The 26,885-nt window shown below is 43.3% G+C and overlaps 1 protein-coding gene across 2 annotated transcripts in view; it reads right to left on the bottom strand.

Moving 5' to 3' along the window:
• Positions 1–936: 936 nt before the first annotated feature.
• LOC146783428 (glutathione S-transferase theta-1-like) overlaps positions 937–26,885 on the bottom strand; it is a 195,105-nt gene continuing 169,156 nt past the window's right edge. For both annotated transcript variants that reach the window (XM_085633002.1, XM_085633003.1), the window contains exons 3-5: positions 8,672–8,822; positions 5,752–5,928; positions 937–2,118 (exon numbers count right to left, since the gene is read on the bottom strand). In XM_085633002.1, the coding sequence (XP_085489128.1) occupies positions 1,924–2,118; positions 5,752–5,928; positions 8,672–8,822 (523 nt within the window). In that variant the 3' untranslated portion in view covers positions 937–1,923. The remainder of the gene's footprint in view (positions 2,119–5,751; positions 5,929–8,671; positions 8,823–26,885) is intronic.

The raw sequence follows: 26,885 nt of genomic DNA, 5'->3' as shown, positions 1-26,885 counted from the left end.
AGGCACACACACTTTCAATGACTTACATCTGTAATGGGTGCTTAACAGTTTTAAGGGGTTCCTAAGATTGTTTTAGTCACAAAAGGACAACACAAAGAAAGCCACAGCTGTGTGTTCCTACTATTTTAGGGTCATGTTTCCCGCTCTGGGAATTACTCTTGGCAATGGATGGACCACTGAGGGTGTGCCCCTGGTAGACTTAATTTGCACCAGTTGGCCCACAGGTACCAAATGTAGCAGATATGAGGATGGCCATCTTAATTTAAGATTTAACTGGAAACCTTTCTCAGGTTTATCCTCTGGGAGGTCCCAGGTTCCTGGAATCTCAGATGTGTTTCAGTTCCTTGCTCATGGATCGTTGCAGATGAGAGGGAGCTCTTTAGATGAATTGTGCTTCAGGTGAACTATCAAGATTACACCCATTAAGCAGGGCTGCACAGGGGAACCCAAAGCAGCCCTGGCAAACATGCCCAAACCAGCCCAGCTCCTTTGTTCTCCTCGAGGAACCTCTCTCTTTCTATCCAACCATTCTCTCTCCTTCTCCCTCTCTGATCACATTCTCTCCACTTTCCCCCTATCTCTGTTCCTTTCTCTCTCTCTTTTGAAGCCTCCTGCAGTTCTCCTCGGGGAGTTGGAGAGCGGTAGTGCCAGGAGCTGCTCTGGGCTTTCAAAACCAGCCTCCAAGGCTTCCAGCCCACCAGGGAAATGCCCAGTGGAATAAAAGGTCTGTCCGGCCGTGCCATTAGTCCGCACTGAGGTTACGGAATCATTTCTTCGTTTGCCTGAAGTAATATCAGAGGACTGTCAGAGATGACTGAAAAAATGGTGTTGGATGAGCGTGAAGCGAAGAGCAGGGGTCTTTGGGAGACCACCTCTTTTTACATTTACCTGTATATTCACCACAGTCACAGGGAAGTAAACGCGTAACCATCAACATCTGATTAGTAGAGGTTCACTTTATTGCAAAGTAGAGTGAAGAGATTAAACTCGAAACGAGCTCTCAGACCGCATTTTAATAGTGGTGCCGGGACAGGCGCTACATGTATCAAAGGTGAACACAGAAGGAGAAAAGACATTTTGTAAATAAGGTTTTCGTCCAGTTTCCTGTTGAAGTTAAATAAACAAAGTAAAGCTTTACACTCAAAGGAAATGGTGTGGTCAGTTGTTATTGCTGTGCATCTTATCTTTGGAAAGAGTGTCTGTTCCTGTCTCGCATTAGATGAACATATAGACTGGTCATAAATAGGTCACCTCTGCTACAAAGTGTTATTTCCGGTATGTCACCCACATACTCTTTAGGAGGTCCCTAAAGAGTCATCTCGACTTGCGCTCAGTCATATTGCGAGAGAGTGAGACATCTTCTCCTGTCACTCACAATGCAGCACACATATGTAATAAAGAGGGAAGGCTTATGGAAAGAGGCTCTGCCTGCAAAGTGCTAAAAGAGATTAAGGAATGTGTTGCAAAAAGCAAAGGTCTATTAAAGGACCTTCCAGGTCTGGAACTGTCGTATGTCCCCGTGACATGGACTTACACTCTACATGTGCTAGTTAGTAAAGACTATGATGGCAGGACGTCCCACCTCATTGATTGGGTTTGGACTCTGTTAGAAGAGTCAAAGGAAGCTACGTCTGTTTGGCCCAGGAAGTGACTCTGTCCCAGGCAGACACTACCAACTAAAGGCTCTTTAATGGGTGTTATGGGGATGCTAGCTCCTTGAACAACCCATCTACCCAATTAGGCATAACTGCAATCCTACCAGACAACGCTACATATTACACCTGGTTATTACAAAGTCTCTGATCTTCAGTATCCCTCTAGAATGCTCTAGTGCTGCCCGGAGGGACGTTGAAGACTCTATCATCGTCCCCCCAGGCACCTCAGACTTTGGTCGAGCTCTTCTTTCGGACCACGGCGTCTTCTCTAGAGGAATCGGAGCTTGGCCTTCATAGCCTCGACCATCTCTGGGCTCGGGGGTTCCCTCTTCATATTTAAACAATTCAGGATGGTCTTGTGTGTCTCCTGGAAGAGTTCGGCGCCGAGGGCCGCCACCACTCGCCCACGCCAAGCGTCCAGATTTGGACGGTCTTTGAAGATGTCCACTCCGGCTCCAACAGGCTGCATGAAAAACAAGACAGATTCAATTCTGGATCAAACTGCCCATAATGTGCATGGGACAGGCGCAAAATGTGGTGGCGAGTGGTTACTTTTCAAAGTAGTGGGGGTGAGTTAAACTGAATACTGCTAACCTTAGAAATGCCAACAAACAGATGTTATTTTCAGCAATTTTAAAAATGCAGCATTTAGCGCTCCTCAAATAACATACAATTGTTATTAATAGTGACAATTTTCTACAAATACCTCACAAAAATGTACCGGCTTGAAATGTGTGAATGTTGATAGATGTCTGAACATGTTTCTAAAATGATGTCTCTTTCTTTGTAAAAAAAAAAGTCACTCAAAGACTCCGAATGAAGGCAGACAGACAGGAAGTTGCGGGAGAAGGCGCAATTTAGGCTTAATTTACTCACTGACATACAAGCCTACAAATCCTGTAGTGAATTCAAATACATACTTTTTAGACATAAACCTCTTATGAGGTCGAAGATTCAGCATTTTCTACTTTCCCTTACTGTTTTTAGCTTTCTGAGCACATACCATTGCAGTGGACCAACATGTATCTGTGTGCCTTACCCATCAAGCTCCCACCCGGTCACAGCCGTGGTCTGAAATGACCAGACACTGCCTCAAATGCAGCAGAATGTTTTCTGTTTATTACTTCATGCCACACTATTCAATATATCACGTATGTCTCCTTACACATGCCCTCTCAAACCGCTGCCCCTAGAATCCAGCACTGATTTCTGCGGTTGCCCTGAGGGATTTTACAAGCTTTTGGCCAGTCTACGGGCGTTCAAAGTCTCACATTTGTCTGCTACATCATACCTGCTTGGCACATCCGAATACAATAAATCCTGGCTCCTGACACAGTATGGTGTGTCCGCCTGCACTAAACATATGCCCCCGCTGCTCAGTGCCCGTGTGGCACTGGGCAAGCGCATATTTACAGCAGGGAGTGGCGGGCCACAGATAGGGAAAGGGTGGGTGTCCCCAGGAAACAGGATCTCACAGGCAAGCTGTCTGCTGACTCAGCACTTTTAGCCGACTTGCCGTCATCCCCTTGTCCTTTGCTACTGGGCACATGAAGGGGTATTCGGTGCCTGTTTATTAACATTTTGAGCGACACGGACTTTCAGAGTTTGCATTCACCTTTAAATCACCAGGTGTGGGCCGTTCGAGATTACGTTGTCAAACAAACCGTGGACAAGAAAGCCTGACTAATGAATGCAGGGCGGCACAACACCGAAATAATCGCCAGTGCTGTGTACCTCGACTTTATATTCAGCCTAGATAATGAAATATAATGTAAGGCTCCCTGCATTTTATCTGCAGGTGGCATATGCCCCGGCCATAATATCGGCCACACAAGCAGCGCTCCGAGCTTGACCCCGGCATCTGTACATCTGTGAGGAGGCCAGTCTAAGTGAACATTTACGCGCACCTCACTAAACTGCGCATAGGACGGGGAGCCATTGTTTTGTGTTGCACCACAGTGCAGTATTCCAGACACAACAGTTCATGCGTTATTTTGTTTTTGTAGAACTGCAGCAAAAACACAGACTGTTCAATGTAATTTGCCCCACCTCTAAAAATTCAAATTCAACTTAGGCCATGAGAACCCGTTGTGTCGGACACATTTTTATTTTCTTGTCTTTCCAAGCTTCTTTACAAGGGCTTTTTACCAAGTCTTTGAACTCTGTCTCCTCAGTCATTAAGAATAAATAAAAGACTATTTACCTGCCGGCCACTGCCTCGGTGCTCTTCTGCCCCTGTCTGACTCCCGGCAGTCCATGGGCTGGTACTTAGGCTCCCAGGCTCTCCAACACCAATCCAGATGCTGCTCTCATGCTGGTAATACTATTACTCAGCGTGAAAGAAGCACCGGGATTGGTCTGAGCGGGCTGGTTTGGCTCTCGCTCAGAGCCGGTGCATGTTCTCAACCCGACTGTGCAAAACAGCACGGGTTGGAGAGATCTAAGTGCGCATGTCGGTTTGGCTGTCCAAAGACTTGCAGTGCCCCCCACTGATCATCCCTGCTGCAGCTGCTGTCCATCAGGATGGCCCCGCCCGCCCTACTCGGCTCAGCTGGCAGCCTGCAGGATGAAAAATAAAATGATAATACATTTGTTTTATTATCGTTTTATGTTTCATGTTTGAATCTGCTGGTTCTCAGCCGGGTGGGGGCTGACGCTTCTCTGCCTTAACGGAGGAGCCACCACTAGTAATAAAATGAGTATCATTGGGGTTACAACAATTGCCATTGTTTACTCACTCAGGGACACCTTGTTGCAGGGTACATTCTGAGTAATGGTAAATAATAATGTAATTATTACTATATCATGATTATTATGTTTATGACGATCACTAGTATATACATTATAATTATTAATATTATTAATGTGTTTATTATTATACAGTCAGATACAAAAATGTCCTCCATACATAATCTCATAATCTAGATGCTTTCTGCACAGCTAAACAACGTCATTCTGAGCCACTTGACAGTCCTAACAGCTTAATGTCACTGCATTATGATATTGTCCGAACAGACAAAAACCAGCCCACGCAACAGAACTATACCCTTTCAAGACTCTCAGAACTATCCTGGATTACTGCCTCCCCAGGGACATCCTAAGGATTTTGGGGGACCTGGGCCAAACTTATTTTGGTGAGCCCTCTTCAGGACAGCTTTGAGTTGATGATCCAATCTCAGCTCGCTCATGGCCAGTTGGCCGGGTCACTGACAGTGCACAGGCACAATCATCCAAATTCTAAATGTGTTTACATCTAATATTCAGGGATAGTGGCGTGCGTTTTCACACACCATCTTCATAGTAATATTACTGCAAATAATCTCTGTGACCCTCTCCCATGTCTCATATATGAGGTCCCGTTTTGATCTAAAAAAAAACCTGTTAAGGATGTTGCATGAAACACAAACTTAACATTTCTCTGCAAAATGTCTGTAATAGACTCCACACCCTCTTTAAAAAGAAGGGAAAACGGTATTTAAAACTATCTGTTTAAGAATTATTTACGGTAATCAGGGCAAGACTCTGCATAATAGAGCTGACTCTATCAGGGTCCCTCCTGAAAGGTTGGGGCCTGGGCGAGAGCCCACTTTGCCCATGCCTTAAAACGTCTCTGTGTCTACCAATTTGAGTTGAGTGTCCAGACTTCACAAAGGCTCCAGTGGAACTTTTGAAGTGGAAGTATTTCACTCCTTTCTGGAAGTTGGGAGTGAAAAAAAGTAATTCTTATTCCTGATGAGTACTGTCAAGTGGGCCAGTGTTCATCCATAGGCAGTAGTTTTTCTGCAATCTCTATTTTCTTGGTTGCTGATAATTTACACAGAAGATGTAACTTTCACCAGAAGACCCTTCATGAGAACAGGCGTTAAGGGTAGGGCAGTATTTGAGATGTGCACGTGGATCTCAGCGACATGGACGTACCACTAGGACAATGCAGACAGAGGCTTTGATAGACACCATTGTTTCAGTTATTCCCTACTTCGTCTGTTTAGCTTCACAATAGGATGTAAAACAGGTTAATAAGTCACTTATCCAGAGGGCTTCTAGTCTAGGGTTTAAATAATAAAATAAAACATAACCCACCCCACTTCCCTCTCACCTGCATGAGCTCCACGATGGCCATCAGGTCCGCCAAGGAGATCTCGTCCCCAACGATGAAGGGCTTGTCCTGCAGGAACTTCTCCTCAAACTGATCAAGGGTGGTGTGGAGTTCCTTCAAGGCAGCTTCCATCTTCTCAGGGTCAGTTTCTTTACCAAAGATGATGGGCGTCAGGGCCTGCAGAAAGAACAGAGCATCAGTGCTTAGGTAACTTTATCTGTTGGAGAGGAGACTACATCTTCTGAGAAGGTGGATATAGTTATTATTGACTTACGTATTCCTTTTGAGACAGAAGATAAAAAAAGTGTGGGGAAAGAGCAGGATGAGATTGCTGATGAGGGAGGGAGTCCAAGACCTTCTGCCGTTCAGAAATGCAGGCTTTATCTGTCTACTGCAAAGGAAGGAGGGCTACCAGTTTGCTAAGGAGAATCAAGACAGTCACCCACCGCTGCAGAGGAAGGAAGGCTACCACCCCCTGCTGCAGCAGAAATAAGGCTACCACCTTCTATTGCAGTGGAAGGAAGGTTGGAACCCTTGGCTAAAGAAGAAGTGAGGCTGCCACCTACTGATGCCGAAAATAGGTATCTATAGCACTCTGCTGTAGAGGATGGGAAGCTAGCACCTCCTGCTGCTAAGAAATGGAGGCTTCAACACACTGCTGTGGAAATCACAGAAATTACTGTTGGCATAAGCTGAAGCCATTTTGTTTGTGGCATCCATTTTAGTTAGCCATGTGCTTCTTCCGTCTTCACTGTTGCCTGCTTTTCTATTCTGCATGAGTCATCACCTATAGTTAACTCTTTCAATACTGAGCCAGAGCAGTGCATGCTCAGAAAGGCTTGTAGCTGCTACAATGCACCTCTCTTATAGTGTAATTGTCAGGCTGTTTTAACTGATGTAAGCATAAATATTTCCCCTCCCACTCTGTTGACCAAGCAATTTTTGTATGCCCATGTTAGTCAATAACTATTCTTGTATGTGCCAGTACCTCCCCTTTGAGTCTCCATGCTGACTATGCAACAAATGTATATATAAGTCCCCTGGTTTCCTTATTCTATGGACTACCTCCTACAGTGGCCTGAGGGTACTGTATTGACGTAGTCCCACTCATGAGAGGTTAATAAATCTATTGATATTACAGCTTCCGTGCCAATCTCTTCCTTGTTGGTTTAAGAACGAGTGGACAGATACGGGTGAACCCCTGCACCGGTGGGCCTCTAAAAAGGCTCATTTCCACACTGCTGCACCAGGAAGGGGAGGCTACAACACAGTTGTGCAGATGAACAAAGGATATTAAGTACCGCTGCTGCTAAGGAAAGGAAGCTGCACCCCATCGCTACCAAGGAAGGGAGGCCACAACGTGCCATGAATAGCAGGTTACCATCACTACTGCAGAAGAAGGAAGGACACCATCCATCACAGCAGAGGAAGGATGCTGCCAACCATTGTTGCTTGGAAACAGAGAAGACCCACTGCTGCTGGGGGTAGGGGGTAGGTTGCAGAGAAAGGGAGGGTGCAACCTATTCCAGCTGATGATGGAGGCAAAAGACCTCTTGCTGCTTTGAATGAAAGGCTTTCTTAATAAGAAATTGAGACTCTGAGTTACCCTTGCTGAGGAGGGAAATACGTTTTTGCAAGCAAAGAGATCTTTAGAGAAACTTAGGGGAAAATCAGATTATTTACAAATTTCTGCTAGTCTTTAGACAGTCACCAGGCTTCAAGAATAAAAGATACAGGAGTGGCTTGTCAAAGCTGTAGTTTAGCCAGTAGAGAGTGGGAGCTCCCCAAACTGAAAGATTACAGTAATAGTCATATCTGGCCCAAGGACTGGTGCACTTCAACCTTGGTTAACCACAAGGTTAACCACAAGCTCTGTCCACATTTCTACCATGATAGGAGTCTCCAGGTGCATATTTTCACTAGCACTCCTGAGCTACAGTTGCTAGGCACCAAGTGCTTCACCCATACAGACACTGCTGACACTCTCACTTCTTGTCTACTTGATTCCCTAATGGAATCTACACATGGCGTAAGACGGGGCTCCGCTCCGCAACGCAGAGAATGAAATACTTCTGAGCATCCCAAGGCCATGCTCTGAGATCACATTCCACCATATATACTTTTTCATGCATAAAAGTCACTCTTTTTCTGGGGAAGTTTGTATCCTATGCTTGTTTTGGCATTTCCACAGCCTTGCAATGTCTAATGGAAGCAGCCGGAAGATGGCAGGTTCACGTCAATTAAAACCTTTATTGAGCAGACGCCCATGATAGGAGGTGCCCAAAGGCAAACAAGCCTATCTTCCTTTCCCTTCGAGGCTCTCCAAGAAGTGCATTGTCTCTGCTGCACTTCTGTATGAAGCAGAGATTTAACAAGGCACTCTATGAATGAGAATGCTATAGTTCATGTACTCAGAAGCGTACGAGGACAACCTACCCCCATCCACTACCTCAAAAGAGCCTGCAGGTGCTGATGTGTTTCTCCACACTGGCCTCCATAACATGGGGGATGGGAGAAAAGGAGCTACATATAAATCCTGCTTTGAATGCAATAAAGCATGAACCTGTTGTTGTGAGGAGACATGTTGCAGAAAAAGGAGTTGGAGGATAGCAACGTCATGATCACAAACGTTTAAGAAGACTTGAAATAACTATGTACCACATTTGAAAGATTCTTTTCTGAAGAGCTCTACAGACAGTAGTGTGTATTGGAGGTGGTCTCAGCGACCAAATGCAAGGACAACGATCCAACGCCCTCTTCTGCTGTACTTGGGAGTCCTTATTGCATCAGGGCTCAAGGTAGCCAGGGCCCAAAGTCAATGTTGATTTTCCCCTGCCAAACCTTTCTCATCACCCACGTCATGGTGGCACCATACCACACAAGTGTGTCCAGGCATTGACCAACACCCTCTGTTGCTTACCTTGTAACAGAATACCCTGGAGCTATGCATTCGCAGAGAGTTGTGCTGCCAGGACAGATACTCGTCCACACGAGCCCGCTTCTCCAGGTCTGCTGGATACCAGTGGTCCGGGGTGTCAAACTTGCGGGCGAGATAGAGCAGGATTGCAGCACTGGAAGGTGATGGCAAAGGGAAGTTAGATCCAAGGTGGGCAAACACATGTGGCTCCAATATCCTACATTAAGAAGTCACAACATAGCAGCAGTAGAGCTGGACGTTATTGCCCACAGTGAAAGCCGATACTGGAGCTCCGTCAGGGAGTAGTATGGTGATCCCCGCCTATGTCGAGACGGATAACCATTCATTTGGACTATTCTTTTGGCAAATTAAGACTGATGTGATGTCAATTTTAGACTCACAATCTGTCCTGATTTCAGTTAGTTAGAGTTAGGGGAAGTCTTTTTTATTAGATTTTATTAACAGTTTATAATGCACAATACGTTAAAGTGGTGTTGAATTTACAGGTCATAACATACAGACTATATATTCATCCGCAATGCGTACATAGCAGAGGGCAAGACAAATGGGATTTCCAAAATTATTTCTAAACGTATTCATTCCACATATATATGTGAGCATGTTGATGATATCCCATTGACCATTCTATGTAGATAATGTGCCGTGGGTCTGTGCTGTGCAGGACAACCCTTGGTGTCAGAGTCCCGCATCCCAGTAAGTGTGATTGACATCAGCCCGCATCATTTCATTATAGACACCCATGGTTCCATTGCTAGCACTGACCATTTCATTAATCTTCATAGTCGATGGTTTTGTGTCTGGCTATTGAGATCTTTCTGTTTTTGATAGATTGCCTCAAAGGCAAACCCAGATGTTGCTTGGGCGGGGTGAACACAGGAGGGGAGTTGCTTCTACATCATTGCTATCATCGCAGTACACTAGGTCGCACATCCAGTTTTTGACTGTAAGAAGTGGATCACTCCCCAAGCTCATATCTACCCTGCACTTGACCAAGAAGAATGCAATATGTCTTCTCAATATGGTGGAACGTCTCTTACATATCCTAGTAGAACCATCAGTGGGGAAGGGGTGAAAGATCTGTTTATCATCTGAGACCATAACAAAGATTTCATGCAACTTTTTTCCGGCCTAGGACATGTCCCTGTAAAGTGTATAAATCTGGCCTCTAAGTACTGAAATCAGGAACATTTTGGATCACCATCTATGCCAAATAACTTTAGTTCCAGTGGGGGTATAGTACAGCCTGTGGGTGTATCTAATGGAGAAGTCTGTGTTTGTGTCTAAGGGAGGTTACCTTAATTTGCACACAGCAGTATGTCCTTTTTGCATCTATTAGTGGAACATCAAGGTCCCTGTTCCATTGTTGCCTGGTGCCCTTTTCAACATTAGTTTTATATAGCGCAAACTCGACCTGAAGGTATCGGAGCGCCTTACATGAGCACCTGTTGCAGGACAGATGGACACATTCATTTTTTTAGGCACGGGATTCAGTGATTTGCCCAGCATCACAGGATGTTGAGCGTCCCTGCTGAGACTCAAACCCAGTTCCCCGCTTTGAGGTCAAATGCTCTAACCGTTAGGCCACATCCCCTACTTAGAGTGCATCTATATCTCTTACATATAGAGACTGAAAAAGGTAAAAGTATGGCTCTCTTAAGTACTTATGAAGTAATAAGCTGTTTGCCTTTGTTTCTCCTCTATTGCATTTGCATTCAGGTGTGAGGCTCCAGACAGCTCCCACCCAGGACACTTAAATAAAAAGAGGCCTAATGGCCTCTTAAAATCTGCCTCTGTTTTGGGCCCAACTGTAATTTAAAATAGCAAAGCCCCCTTGCATGTTGCTGCTCAGAACGATAGCAAGCAACGTGCAGGTGCTGCTGAATGTGTCCCGGTGTCTGAAAATTATACCGGGACAAGTTCAACATATTTCTGTTGGGCCGAACTTCTTGACAGCTTCCACCCTGTGAAAAGAGTGGATACCCACATGTACCCTCGACTTGTGCCCTGGGGCCACTGGCACTCATCTTTGGGGATGAACGTTAAGTTATTCCTTGGTTAATAAAACCCACAGATGCACACAGTATAATATCCTTTCCAAAGCAAATTTATGTATATTCAAAGCCACAAATAGAAAAGACAAGAAGAGAATCAAAAGCCCAAACATTAAACTAAAAATCAATATCAAAGGTAGAAGTCAATATAAATGATTTTTATTAAAATCATTTTTTCATACAGATCAAGTTAAAATTATCATAAAAACAAAATTAAAAACTAGGTGTCTCGGGGAGGAGCCAAGATGGCGACCGGGACGGCAGCGTAGATTCCCGGCTCCGTGAACCTCCGCATCCCGCACGGATATCCTGCATGAGATCCTTATTCTGCGCTATGAGATCGTGTTTGTAAACGAAAGTGGCAACCGATCGTGTGACTCCGAGGTTTCTGGCTGCCGTACCGCCGGAGAAATCAGCGGTTGAACTTTGCGGCCCGTGCGGCCCCGGAGCCGGGACCTCGAGTGGACGCCTTGGCCGGGTGGCAGTTTAACAACAGCGGCCTGTGGTGATTGGGTGGAGTCGGTCCGCCGGAGTGGTGCTGCCCTCGGCCTGCATTTTGCTGTAGTCGCTCCCCCTGCTGAGCGTTGCGGACCGAGGACACGCCCGGGGGTGCAATTCTCGGATCCTGTGGTGTTTGCCCCTGCCTTTGACGGTGAGCTGCCCGGACGCCGTCCCTAGCTCGCCCTGATCCTTGCGGGCTGCTCCCGGCTTTTCGCGGGAGCTGGTCCGTGGCGGAGACGACTGTTGCCCGTGACCGCGCAACGGCTGAATTTGTGCCTGCCCCAGGATCCCTGTCTTCAGCGACGTGGACCTCGAGGCGCTTGTCCCGGGGTCCTGGCCCCAATACGAGTCGGGCCTTCCCAGCGGCCATTTTGTTGCTATGCAGCCTACCATCCTGTCCACTGGGTCGCAGCAGGATTGGGGGTGTGTGACTTTTGGGAGTGTGGCAGAGCGATCGGAGAGAGCTGCTCTGGGGTACGGTGACCTCCTGGAGGCCCTTGGTGCCCTTCATTTCTCCTTGGTTCATGGCGCCGGGGTCCTGGGGAGGAAGCTAGATGGGGTGGCATCAGCGTTGGGACAGTGGCGGCATGCTGGTCCACAGGTACACAGTGGCTTCCCACACTGCACACAGGAGGAAGATGTTGCGGCCCCCCCTGCGATTAGTGCACAGCAGGACACTCCGGACAGTATGCTACCGTGTGGTCGGCTAACTGAGGGCTTGATCTGTTCCGGAGGTATTGGACCTGAGTGGAAGATGGTGGTCTTGTCCCGTGCACGATCTCCGGCGACCCAGGGACAATTCCAGCAACGTGTGTCTCCTTTGGCTGATTCAGCCTGTCTGGACCTTGTGTGCAGTGCAGATCCTGGGGCGGCACTGGAAAAGACGCCCCTCCATGATGCGGTCTGTGCTGGTACTCAGAGACTTCCACCCCACCTGTGTGCGTCGCTTCCCGGTTGTTTTTGGACACTCCTGTACCTTGGAACATCGGACATGGTGCTGGGTCGAGGGGCAGGCATGGGCAGAATCGTAAAGAGTGGTCAAGGCTGAGGCTGATCCTTCGGGGGTGGTCACCTAGTAGACGGGCGGACTCATGGTTGCGTGCTCTCATGGTTATTCGCATAGTTGGTGCATAATGTTCCCCATTCCCCCCCCCTTTTTTTGATATGATCGACTTGGTGCTGCTTATTGTTTGCTGTGGGGAGACTTCACCGTGCGGGAGGGAGAAGCCGGGGGTATGTTTTGAAGGCCCTCCTCCAGTTTATTATACTCTCTCCGCCCCCCCGTCTGGTGGGGTTCTTTCTTACTCCTTTTTCCCTGTTTCTTCTATATTTCGGGTCTAGTTCCAGGGCGACAGGCACACTGCTGGGGGGTGGGGCCATACTCATTCGCAGAGGTGCAGGGTGGGGGGTTGGGGGAGGGGACTCTTTAGTCTTTATCTCTTTTTCCATGGCCTCCTTTTTCTTCTCTGTTTCTTCTTGTTTTCCTTTTTCTGGGATCAGCGCGGTACAGTTCCCTTGTTGTGAATCGTTGCCTCTTCATGTGTGCCACAGTTTCCGGGGTGTTCGCTGGGCGTTAGATATTGGGGTCTGCAGGCGCAACTGTTTTTGATATTCTTCCCCATCCGGACTTTCCCGTGTCTGCGCCATTGATTCAATATATTGCTGCCTATTGCTTACGTCTCTTATCCTTGCCCCTTATCGCTGTTGGGAAATTGTTTGGCACCTGATCCTACTGTTTTGTCTTATCATAAAATGAAAAACCCTTTTTCTCCTGGTGTCCTACCTGCGCGGCTCATTGGCCGGACTATATTGGATTGAAGATTTTGCTCTCCGAGGTGCCGCCTGTGTTTACATTTGCTTTTATTGTTCTGATTACTTAGCGGCCGGCCCCGGGGGGTTGTAGGCCCATACGTGTAAATGATTGAAACGTCAATAAAGGTTTTTCAAAAAAAAACAAAAAAAAAAAAAAACTAGGTGTCTCAAATCCATAGTATGTAAAACATACAATCAAAAAAGCAAGTTCATACAATATCCTTTGCTGGATGATAAGGGACAAAGTGCCAACATCAATCCTAATAGTCACCCCAAGAGAAAAACAACAGACAATACAATTTGTCATAGGTTCTGATACATCCGTAAGGAAAAACAAACTGTTGACTGGAACCCAATACACGCTCGTCTGGACGTATCTGTTGGACCAGTCAACTACCGAATTAGCTGCGTCTACGCGTTTCGATGGCACTCATATATTAACACCATCTTTATCAAGACTATCATATAATTCTCTCGATTGGAAATTTTCACAATGTTCCTTAAATCAAAACCTTATCAGATACGGAGAAACTGATTTTGGTCCAAAGCTAATGCTACTACTATATGAAATTCCTCTCAGAGGGGGCTTTATTCCTCCACCTCCTGTATCTTGTTGTAGGACATTCGCTTTATAAAAAATATTTCATCATTTGAGTGATAATCATAAAGTTTGTAGCACCATTGGTTCCATCGCTAAAATGTCGGCACCTAAAACATCTTGGAGAGGTCTAAGAATTGGAAGCTGCCTGCTCTAGCCCTTCACAATATGGGCCAAAATATTAAGTGAAAGTTACGCAATCTTTTTAATCCCCTCGATAGCTGCAATAGGTGGGCGTTTGCTTCTGATGGGTCCTGACTGTGGGATCTCTCCAGGTCTTCCACTTCCCTTTCCAGTGTCTCTACAGTTTTGACTTTCTCCCTCTTATGGTGGGTGATTAGTGAGGTAGTTTGCCCGCGAAGCACCGTTTTGTATGCCTCCCAGAGGATGGTTGGGGAAAGACAGAGGGTGCGTTTTCGGTGAAGTAATATTCGGTAGTGTCAGTTAGCCCCTTCCCTACCTCTGGAGACTTCAAAGATCCGGGATAGATGGGGAATATACGAATCTGTGGTGTGCGGTGCCAAGTGTAAAGAGTACTAATCGGTGAGTGGTCAGAGATGCCTCTTGGCAAGTGTGTTACTGTTTGGAAGTTCCCTAGTTCGGCTGCAGCTGCCAGTATGTAGTCAATTCTAGAGAGGCTATTGTGAGCCCCCAAGTAGTAAGTGTATTGTTTCGTCAATGGAAAATGAGATGCACCAAATGTCCACAATACGTATTGCATTTAGGAAATCAGTCAGTGCCGAGTGTGAACGGTGTTGTTGTCGAGGGGGTGTACGCTCTAGAGTGTCATTCAAAGTGGAGTTGAAATTGCCACCTATTATTAGAGAGGCGTGTGGGAGGCGTAGGAGGAAGTCGCTGAGCGCTGTGAAAGCTGAGGAGTGAAGCACAGGCGGAATGTATACAGAGACCACGTTTATTATTCGTCCTTCCCATTGACACGAGATCGCCGCAAAGAGGTCCTGGTCATTGGTGTACATGTGCTTGACTATGATCGGGTATTGTTTCTTTAGAAGAATTCCCACCCTCCCTGAGCCAGACGTGAATTCTGAATGGACAGCCAGTCTAAAACCCCATCTGTACAGGGCCTTGCAGACTGTCCCCGTTAAGTGGGTCTCCTGCAGCAGGGTAATCGCTGGCGCCTTACATTTCAGATATTGTAGAACTAGCCCCCTCTTTAGTTTATCCTGAAGACCATTGAAGTTCCAGGAGATGATTGGTAGATGCTGTTTGGAGGATGTCATAGGGATTATGGTTTCATGTGACTGCGGCATGAGGCCCATGTGTTGCTTGCGCGGTTCAATTAGATAGCAGTAAAACATTGCATGAATGTTATGCATGGTCAGATCGTGTGCCAACGAACAAAGAAGAACAAAAACAATGAAAAAATATGAACTGTCCCAGAACATCCCAACTCTCTCCCTGCCTCCCTGCAAGACTGTTGTTGAATTTCCCGCCACCCCAACTTTGCAGGGTGCCTAATACCTATTACCCGATTCCTATGTGGGGGTGGATAGAGCCTCCGTGTGTCCCTCGGGGTTCAAACATGGGATAAATTGCCCTTATTACTAGTATGAAAGTAGAGTTTTGAGATGTCGTAGTTCTCTAGCGCACAGAAAGTCTTATAAAAGGATCAATAGTCGCTTGCCCATGTATAGTGTCCTGTTTCGTATAAAAGAAACTTGCTTGTATGCAATCCTCTCAAATAACATGTACTTACGTAACCAATCTATTTCGTAAATACTAATATTGCATTATACACAACATACTGTATCTAGGGGAAGCTTTTATATGTGTATTACTAACAAGTAACCCGAGTGTCCTAAAATGGCCACCAAAAACGCAGGAACTTCACTGCGCATACGTCTACTGCATCAATGTAGTATGACGCCTTCTGTGCTTGTGGTGCAAAACTTTGCAGCTGCACAATAGCTCCTAATACGGCAGCTTAAAACTCACATGATAATGTACATGCTATGGCTTAAACTAAACCTTATAAGTTCTACTAAACACTAATGCGAGAGATTAAAATAAGTAAATGGGGATAGAGTAGAGATAAGTGGTATACAGTGAAATCATTTATTTTTGCATTCTAACGTGTCTTTTTCTGACTTTATTATTAGTTCACATTTGGGCCTCGGAGGGTGACTCAAATCCCTATCCCACCTGACCAGCGCGCAGGCGCACAGAAACTTGCCGGAAACCATGATAGCACAATTGAAACACAGCCAAGGCCACTCTGGACAGACACCTGTTGCCCCGGACAAAGGAAGAAACTTGAATAATGTTTCAAAATGTATTGATCATAACGAGAAATGTGGGTGTGAATAAAGCTTTGGGAAAGTAAATTAAGGGGCGGAAACATAGAACAATGGTCCTGAGAAAATTATTACTTTTAGTATGGTGTGATGAACTCATCTCCTTGCCCTGTCCAATCAGAATAGGGGAAAACACGAACACTGAAACATTTGGGGGTGGTACACGAACACAGAATAGTATAATTAAGGTAAGTTAGCTATAAAACATTGTCAGACCTGTCAGATTCGTCATTCCGACTCGTCACAGACCCAACACGTAAGCTGCTACAGACGCTGTCCGAGACGCTGTCTCAGACCTTTCAGATGCCAGAGACCCTGCTCGAAAAGCCGAAATACTGGTTGATAATTCAATCATCTAGAAGGGGAATTGCGGAAGAATTATTCGAGGAGAGTAGTGCCAGAGAGGGGTGCGATGCAGGCGTTGCATTTAGAAGAGGTCACCTTCCCGGTCTTGAACCTGTCTTGATCTTCATCTCCCGTCCTGTCTGGGAGACCTTCACCTGACTCCTAGGCCAGGGGGTTCGGTCATCGCACTATCCTAGGTAATTATAAATCTGTGTAGTATGTCCTTGTACTGCTTGCTCTCTCTTTTTCTCCCTTTACAGGTACCGTCTTCATTGATCTTTATTGGGACTTTTTGCTATACATGACTTTAAATTTCTTCCTGAAGGGAGAAGGTGTTGACTGTATTTGATTCTGACTCACAAAATGAATGATTTGATAAATATTTTAAACCTTTTTGAGTTTGTGGTTCTTTCAAAGGTAAAGTTAATGTTATTTCTACTTTAAACTAACTCAACAACCTGATTAATTGAGTAGAGGAAAAATGTATTGACAAGGAGATCGAGTTGGTAAGATTTGGTAAAGGTGAATATCAAATTACAGGTAAATCACAAAATTGATGCCAGCGGGTTTTACCAGCTTACTTGTGTGAATGTTATGGGCCCAGGTGAGTATATGGTATGTGTGAGTAACCGGCTTCAGCAGTTTTTCTTGGTAGCAGAGGCATAGTTTGGTTCTAGTAAGTTAGGTAGAAATATTGTGGATTGCATTATTGATTTATGCATTAACACCCGCTATTCGTTTGTTTTCTGTTCTGTGTTGTCTGGAAATTCCCGGGAATATTGAATAGTGGTTGGTAAATGGAAGCCACACTGCAGTGAGGTTACTTGTCAGGATTCAGAAAGGTGCAGAAGGTTACGCAGAACTAGAAGCACTGATTTAGGGATTGTTCTTCTTTCGTATAAAAGTGAGAGTAAATGGTAGCAAAAAGAGTTTGTTGGTGAAACTTTGGTCTTATATCACCTAGAAAGGGTAATACTGAAGGAGTAGCAGGTTCTCTGATGCTTGTGTGAAGAGTAAGTGGAAAAGGTTTTACTCGTAGAGTGTGAAGAGTAAGCGGAAGGTTTTACTCGCAGTAAAAGGAATTTACTATTTTTTGAAGTTTAGAGAATCTGGCAAAGTAGCAAACGTTTCTATGTTGTTAATTAATGCAAAATTACAAGAAAAGTGTTGAGAAAATAAATTGTCGTATTACCTTGTAAAGGAGGGGTCAGTTGCGAGTGCTGCACTGACGTCACAAAGAGCCGCACTGGGATTGGTTGGAACAGTGGGCGTGTGACTGACGCAAGAATTGTAAAGGAGGGGTCAGTGGTAAGGAGTGATACTGACGTCACTGAGAGCAAAGAAAAATGTCACTTATGCAGAAAATTAAGAATTATTTTTAAAAGGATAAACCCATTAAAACTAAAGAAGGAATTCTCATCCCTCCTCCGAAAACTCCCGCATCCTACATGATGGTAAAAAGAGGTTATCATACTTGCGTATGGTTAGAAATTTGGATAGACTATACAAAAGGTGATGGAATACTGGCTTTCCCAGAGTATGGAACATTTAATGGAAGAATTTTACATAATTTACGCACTAGAAGGAATGAATTAGAACCAACACCCAGATTAACACAGTATGAAGCACTAGAAGAATGGGAGATCGAGGCATTTGAAAGAGATAGACCAAGGAGTGACAGGAATTTGAGCAAATTATATCCAAAATTTCCACGTGAAATCCGGGATAGTAAGATGAAACAGTGGAGACAAGCCATGGTGACTGAAGGATTATATCCTGTACTAACGACTGAGGAACAGGTTGGAGGAAAATGCACAGAGAAAACAAAGCACTTAACAATGACAGGTAGTGGAGACTCAGAAGATGGTTATTTAGAAGATATTTTGATGACAAATCCTCCACCTTATCAAGAAGGACCTAATAGAGCAACCCCGAGTGCCCCAGTTCTAGATACGCCTTTAATTCTACAGGTTGTACATGACAAAACAATGGATAGGGTACTTCAAGAAAGAGAAAGGGAAGCAATAAATAAAAATAGAAGTGAATTAATACAGAAAATTACCCAGTTAAACAAGCATCCTGAAGCTCTGACTATACCAGTGACTATAGGTCCTGTTGTCCCATTGTACGTGGATAAATCAAATTGTCCTAAAACATCTGTCATGACTGCACCCATTATTGAACCTAGAAAAGAGAACATAATAATTGACGACCAAGCTAGTGAGTGTGAGTCAGTGATTTCATTAATGGACTTACTGATAAGAGGACAAATAAATGACACACCCAGAAGAGTCACACCAGGATGCTCAAAAGAAGTATGAATTGAGACATCCACAGGATCAAAAAGTGCCACAATAGTAACCCCAGAAGAAATAGAAAGATGGGCACAAGAAATAGAGAAACCAAACCCACTACCGTAAATATTGGACATTTTCAAATTAAGAGTTGAATTAGAAGAAATGATAGCTGGAAATGTAGGACTGGATAGGTTAAACACCTATAGTGAGGAAGAATTGCTGTTTATTTGCAGCAGCATAATCTGAAACACAAAAACATTTCATGAGAAATTGGTGAATTTAGCCTCTGAAATGGGAATAGAGATAGGCCGATCCAATGTACTGCAAAAACCTTATAGAGCAGAATTTTCTGATAAAGATTTAGAGAACATGAACATGTCAGGAAGAAAATTGCAGGTTAAAGAATTAATGACGATATCGCAGAAATGGGGAGATTTAGACAGATGGAAAGTTCGGTGGACAAAGAAAAAGGAGGAAGCACAGACAAATCGAGCCACATCTGAATATTTAATGAAAGAAACAGAGAAGGCAGAAAGGTTGTACCCAATGAGAGAAGTTCCAGGAGGAGGTTATGTACATGTCCCGTGGACAAGACAGGATATTTTATCATTCACAAATGATTTCCCAAAATTGAGAGAAAAAACGGTGGAATGGTATAGACAGGTTGAAAGGTTGAAAGGTTTGTGAAAGTTTCAAACGTTTTGTTGAAGGATCTGGATGGTCTGGTTGACATTGTGGTACCTACTGATTTATGGACAGAGTATAAGATTACTGTTGATTGGCCTAGTGATGAATACCCGAGAGATGAGCGAAGAGGAGTTCCGTCAGAGGAGGTTATGAAGAAATATAACCAGGTAATCACTTTCCTAAAAGGGAAAATTCCCCCAAAAGAAATAGATTGGATAAAAATAGATAGAACAACCCAGGAAAAAGATGAGTCTGTACATGCGTACTATGAGCGCCTTCTACAGGTGTTCAAACAGTATAGTGGAGTTGAGAGTATTGGGGATAAGGACATGACTCATTTTGTGTATCGGTTTGTGTCAGGGTTAAGAAAAGAAATATCTGAAATGATTAAGCAGCATAATTTGTGCTGGCAAGCGAAGCCCATAGATGAGATCTTAAAATATGCAAAATACTGTGGGGATGAAATTGACAATAGACAAAAGAATTTAGAGGAGAAAGTGATGTGGGCTCAAGTGAAATTAGCAGAACTGCAAGAACTCCAGCTACAGAATCAGGCAGGAAATACAGAAAGGGGGCAAGGTCATGATGAAAATAATGGGGGTAAACCAAAAGGGCGGTTGAGTAGAGAAGAGGTGAAGAAAAAGTTCCCTTGTCATGGGTGCGGAAAATTGGGGCATTGGAAAAACGAGTGTAAAAGCATACAGCATATTAATGGCCCAAATCAAAATTTAAATCCACAGACGCAGAATAGGGTGATAATGAGTCAACCACAGCAGGTTGTAAACCTACAGAATCAATTGCCATCTGCCCCTTTGCCCAATTTTGTGAGTCAAGCCAAATACAGTGCGGACACCGGATTCCAAGAAGGAAGTGGTAAGAAAAATTATGTAACATCGCAGTTTCTTTTGTAGGATAATTATTTTGAAGACCAAGATCAATGACGCTGCCTGAGAGGGGAGGGAAAGGAGTGCGTACTTGGCGCATCCTTATTGGTAGATCAGTCAGGTCCATATATTGATGGAAAGGTAGAAGGAAATGACATAACTTTTTGTTGGACACTGGGGCTACCCGTTCTACTGTGAGAACAGCAGACATTCCAAACCTACCCCTCTCGGGAGAAGCGATCCAAGTAGTGTGCGTTTCTAATAAACAAATTAGGACCCCTATTACAAAACCAATGGAGGTATGTATTGGCAAATTCAAAGAAATGCATATGTTCGTAGTGTGTGACTCCAGTCCTGTGAACGTATTAGGAAGGGATCTATTGTGCAAAATGAATTGCACCATATTTTGCACACCAGATGGTGTAGCTATTCAGACCCCAGACAAAGACGTAGTGTACAAAATCATGTTAGCTAAAAAAGGATCAGAAATAGATTAATTATATTCAGTGATGACCAAAGTTGACTTACCAGATGAGGTCAAAACGACAGTGAATTCTGAAGTGTGGGATTTAACAGGAAAAGAAGTAGGGTTAATGACAGATGTAGGCCCTGTTAAAGTGACTGTAAAAGAAGGTGGGGTCTATCCAAATACTAGACAATACAAGATGAGTCCCGAAGTAAAGGCTGGTGTTGCAGCAGAAATTGATCGAATGGTCGAGCAAGGCATTTTAAAGGAAATCATGAGTAGTCCCTGTAATTCACCTATAATTGGCATTAAGAAACCAAATGGAAAATATAGGATAGTTCAAGATTTAAGAAAGATGAACAAGATTGTTGTGCCATGTTGCCCTATAGTCACCAACCCTGCAGTAACTTTGTACCAAATACCATGGAATGCAAGATGGTTTACAGTAATTGATTTATGCCATGCCATTTTCTCCATCCCATTACATCCTGATAGTTTTTATTTTCCTTCAAATTTGAGAAACGTATTTATGTTTGGAATCGCGTTCCTCAAGGGTACACAGAAAGTCCTTCGATTTTTAACCAAATTTTAAAAACATGTCTTGAGACATTAGTACTACCCCGAGAGTCAGTCCTGGTACAGTATATTGATGACCTACTGCTCGCATCCAAAGCAAGGAGTGACTGTGTAACTGATTCCATTGCCCTATTGAACCATCTAGCCAAAGGTGGACATAAAGTGTCCCCTGAAAAACTACAATTTTGCAGAAACGAAGTAAAATATTTGGGACACCAAATAGAACGAGGACTAAAGAGAGTGACTACAGAGAGAATAAAAATTATGAAAGAAATGAAACTACCGCAATCCCAAAAGGAAATAAGAATGTTCCTTGGTATTGTGGGATATTGCAGGCAATGGATTGTACGGTTTCTCTACTGGCAAAACCTTTGATACAAATGACAAAGAAACAAGCAAAAGACCCAATAGAGTGGGATGATCAGAGCATGAAATCTTTTGTGAAATTACAAAATTGTTTGTGTGAAGCACCTGCTCTAGGTATGCCAGATTATTCTAAAGAATTTGCATTTTTCTGTTGTGAGAGAGATAATTGTGCCCTCTCAGTCTTAACACAGAGACATGGTCTAATGCGATGTCCTGTGGCATATTTTTCTGCTACTTTAGATCCTGTAGCATCCGCATTGCCAGGATGTCTAAAAGCTGTGGCTGCAACATGCATGAGTCTGGAACAAAGTGAGTCTATTGTGATGGGACACCCTCTAAAGGTGTATGTTCCCCATGCAGTTGTAATTCTTTTAACAAGAACTCGAACTCAGTATCTCACTCCAAGCAGATTGACAAAATATGAGAGGATCATATTAGGAGCAGAGAATGTGACCATAATTAGATGTACTGTTCTTAACCCGGATACCTTGTTACCAGATCCATTCAATGAAGAAGTGAAAGATGAAGATGAACACGAATGTCTTGACGTAACAGAACTCAGTACTAAACCCCGTCCAGACATACAGGATGAGCCTTTGAAAGATGCAGAGCATGAGTGTTTTTGTAGATGGCTCATGTATGCGCCATGAGGAAGGAGGTTTGAGTGCTGCTTATGCTGTGTGTACATTGGCTGGAATAGTCGAAGCATCCGATTTACCAGGAGTCAAGTCTGCACTAGTAGCCGAATTGATAGCTTTAATTAAAGCTTGCAAAAATAAGAAAAATTGGAGAGTAACCATTTACACTGACAGTCAATGTGGTTACGGGGTTGTGCACGATTTTGGCCAGCTTTGGATGCAGCAAGACTTTCTGACTTCTTCAGGGTCTCCCATTAAAAATGGACAATTTGTTAAAGAATTGCTTAAAACAATACAATTACCAAAAGAAGTGGCAGTGGTCAAATGTGCTGCACATCAGTCAGGAAATGACCATGTGACATGCAGGTAATCGATATGCTGACCAGGTTGCTCAACACTGCGCAAAATTAAAAATGGCAGTAAATAGGAACGTTGAAAATTGTGGAATCAGCTGCTAACTTATGCTATTGTCAGGATTACAAACATGGAGAGAAGTAAGAGAACTACAAGATGAGGCAGAGACAAGAGAAAGAGAAGAGTGGGAGAAAATTGGTTGTAAGAGAAGGGCAGAAAATGGTGTATGGGTTTACTTAGATGACAGACCTGTGTTACCAGACTGTATACTTGCACCCATGGCTAGGATGTATCATGGAGACACCCACATAGGCAGAGATGCAATGATTAGACTCTTCAAACGAGATTGGTTTAATCCAAGGTTCAGGAACATTGCAGAGAGTCTATGCCAAAGATGCTTGACATGCCAAAAAATGAATCCCAGCAAGAAAACAATACTCTGTAGGGGGAAGATCGGAAAGGCTGAAGGTCCCTTTATAAGACTTCAAATTGATTTCATTCAGTTGCCTATTTGTTGAGGATTGAAATATGTACTTGTCATTGTTTGTTTATTTTCAAAGTGGGTGGAGGCATACCCCACCAGAAGAAATGACAGCGTGACAGTAGCCAAACTACTATTGAGAGAGCTTATACCTCTTTTCGGTTTTCCAGTAACTATTGAATCAGGGTCTCATTTTAATAATGAAATAATTCGATTAATTTGTGAAGAATTTAAAATTGAACAAAAGCTGCACTTCGCATACCGCCCAGAGGCATCTGGAGTGGTAGAACAATTGAAAGGCACAACTAAGTCTAGACTGGGAAAGGTGTGTGCATCCACTCCACTGGACTGGTCTGATGCTTTACCTCTTGTTCTGATGGGACTTAGAAGTATTCCAGACAAGAATACCGGATTGAGTCCCCATGAAATAATCATGGGAAGAGCAAAGAGGCAGGAATGTATACCAGGACACAAGCTGTTGAATATAACTGATGATTTGGTACTGGAGAATTGCAAAGAGTTGGCTGACCAAGTGCATTCTATATCTCACCAGGTTGGAGAAGACGCAGTCCCCAGGCAGCCGAACCAAGCGCATGATCTGAATCCCGGTGACTGGGTTGTAGTGAAGAATCACACTCGAGAATCGTGCCTAGCACCAAGGTGGGACCAAGGTTGGACAAACCACATCTTGGTTTCAACAACAGCAATAAAGTGTGCAGGTTTCCCTAATTGGATTCATGCAAGCCATACTAAAAGAGTACCAGCACCTGACGAGGAAGAACCTCAACTGACTCAAGCAGTTGAGGGGGCTGAAGCTTGCACAGCTGAAGGATCCCAATTAATAGATCCTGAAGTAGCTGACCACGAACAACCGAGCACCAGTCAGGATGATTGGATCCCAATAGTAGATATACCAGAAGTGATTGTACGAACCAGAAGCCAAACTAGATTAGCTAGTCAGGAAAAGAGTTAGGACCAGACAGGTACAGAAGAACGCGCTCGGGAAATAGAAAACACGATTGTCAGGGAACCTGAGCAGGATCAGATAAGAAAAGTACAATCTACTGAGACAGATGAAACTGAAGTCACAGCCCCAGAGTCAGAGGAGGGACAGTTAGTTTTTAGGGAACACGTTCAGGCAGAAGAAAATCAAGAAACAGAAAGACCTGAGAAGGACCAGATAGGAAAAGTCAAACAAGTTCAGGTAAAGGAAGAAGAAAAACTAATCGAAACTGAACCTGAACAGGGTCAGACTAGGGAAAAAGAACGCATCCAGGCAAGTGACATTAAGATAATAAGCCCTGGACAAGGTCAGGTAGAGAGAGATTCGGAAGACGAAAATAATCAAGTTGTGCCTCAAACTAATGAAATTAAAAGAACACTTGAAGAAAGTGAAAGTGCAGTGCAAGCTAAAAGAATCAGAAATGGTGATAATTGGCCTGGTGTTATCAAGAGGTTGAAATACCATTTTAAAACAATAACAGAAGAACCAGAGCAAGTAGACAAAGTATTCAGTCGATCTGGACCATCAACTGAGACACCAAAACAAAGAAGCCCAAGATTGAAAATAATAAATAATAAATTCAAAGGTCCTGAATGGACTTACATTATTCTTGAAGAGTTCGAGAATTTGGAAATAACTGGAGAAGAAGATGAAAGCTTAAATGCGGAACAAATTGATGAAGAATTGAGACCAACTTGAAAAGAATTTCCCCCCCTTTTTTTTAAATATTCTTTCACAGAGTTAAAATACTAAAGTAAAGAAGAGAAATCTTCTTGTCCCATTTGAAAAATGGCTGACAATAGAACTGCTGGAAAACATAATTGTGTAAAGAAATGTTGTAGAATATGTATATGTAGCTTATTTTTAGTACTTATAATATGGTTAGTACTAACAGTGGCCATTCCCTATTTGATGGTTACAAATGTACAGAACAGCACTAATACACATGAGAAGGTAGCTACCATCAAAGGAAATAGGGTAGAATTAGAAGCAACAGATGAGTTAGATTTACATCACACTGTGAAGAAAAATGATATAGACTTAAATGTTTTTTACAAACCTGTAAGTACAATATGTAGAGACCATGGAGGTTAGTGATTGTTACGTGTGTATGAAATTACCCGCATCTGTAGCAGAAGGAGTAACATATCATCATTTACCATTGACGTATGGTATTTCATGTAGTGTTTTAGCAAACTTATTTTATAGAACAGGGAAATTGCAATATTAGTATTCTAATGTAGATGTGATTTTTTCCGAGGATCCTATGCGAAAGAGCATGAACCCTGTAAAATTCACAATTTATGGGTGAATATTTTCTAACCATGAAAATAATAGATATAGCTGAAGTACATAAGCACAATTTAACCTGTAAATTACATAAAGAAGAGAAAATATTTTTGAATTTAGTTGAGACATGGAGACAGGATTTCCAAAGAAGAGCTTCTGAACCTAAACCTCAGATACCTAAATGGGCTGAGGAAGAAGAGCATTATGCAAATAGCAGTACTCATGCTGCTATGTCCTTGGACTTTGAAAAGAAAGGGAAAATCTGTCTCCATAGGTTAAAGACTGAATATAACAATGTGTTTATTGGTGCCAGTAAATATGAACATAATTTCTTAGTAATTGGGGGATGGGGCCTAAAAGGAGGGACAGATCCAGTATTTCCTGGAATCTATTATGTGTGTGGCAATAAAGCCTATTTTAGGTTGCCAGACCATTGCTATGGGAATAGCTATTTTGGAATAGTATTCCCTAAAGTATATCATGTTAAAAGAATCACTGGAAGCAATGAAGACAAAAATGGACTAACACGTGTAAAAAGAGCTCGTTTTTCTGAAATAGTAGGTGACATTTTTGGTGCATTGATACCTTCAGTGGGAGTTCTTCTAAATTCACTGAAAATTTGAGTGGTCTACAGTAGTTGATCAGTTATCTACTGACACTGCTGGAGGATTCTTGATGATTAAACCTGAATTAGTTGCGGTCAGATCTATGGTTATGCAAAATCGACTTGCTCTTGACATAATATTGGCAAAAGAGGGCGGAGTCTGTAGGTTATTGAAAACGCAACATTGTTGCACGTATATTCCTGATAAAAGTGTTGAAATTGGAGGATATATTAAAAATATTACGAAATTAGAAGAGATAAAACCACTGGAAGTTGAAAGGGTATGGAAGAAATTGACAAATAGTATTTCTAACATAGGCAAAGGTATTCTAGGTCAAATAATACTGCCCATAATGGGAATAACACTGTTAGTATTAGCAATAATGTTTTGGCACAAATGCTGCAAAGGGAGAAAGTGAATGTAAGGGGCAAAAAGAGAATATTAGAAGAAATACAGCTGGAAGAATTAAAAGGAGACCTTTACAAAAGAATGAGAGGATTACAATGCAAAAAGGAAAAAGAAAAGAATGAAAGGGTTGAAGAAGGAATTGAGATGTGCTAAAGTTGGCATCTGATTCAGTAAAAATTTAATGATGGCAATAAATGCCATCAGAGAGGGGATTGATGGAGCAAGGTTTCGTATAAAAGAAACTTGCTTGTATGCAATCCTCTCAAATAACATGTAATCACGTAACCAATCTGTTTCGTAAATACTAAAATTGCATTATACACAACATACTGTAACTAGGGGAAGCTTTTATTTGTGTATTAATAACAAGTAACCCGAGTGTCTTAAAATGGACGCCAAAACCGCGGGAACTTCACTGCGCATGCCTAGTATGACGCCTTCACTGCTGCATCTACCTAGTGTGACACCTGTGCTTGGGGGGGGGGGGGGACTTTGCAGCTTGCCAATAGCTCCTAATAT

This window comes from Triturus cristatus, chromosome 11 (assembly GCF_964204655.1).
Source record: "Triturus cristatus chromosome 11, aTriCri1.1, whole genome shotgun sequence".
NCBI classification, from domain to species: domain Eukaryota; kingdom Metazoa; phylum Chordata; class Amphibia; order Caudata; family Salamandridae; genus Triturus; species Triturus cristatus.
This window is presented reverse-complemented; position numbering and strand designations above follow the sequence as displayed.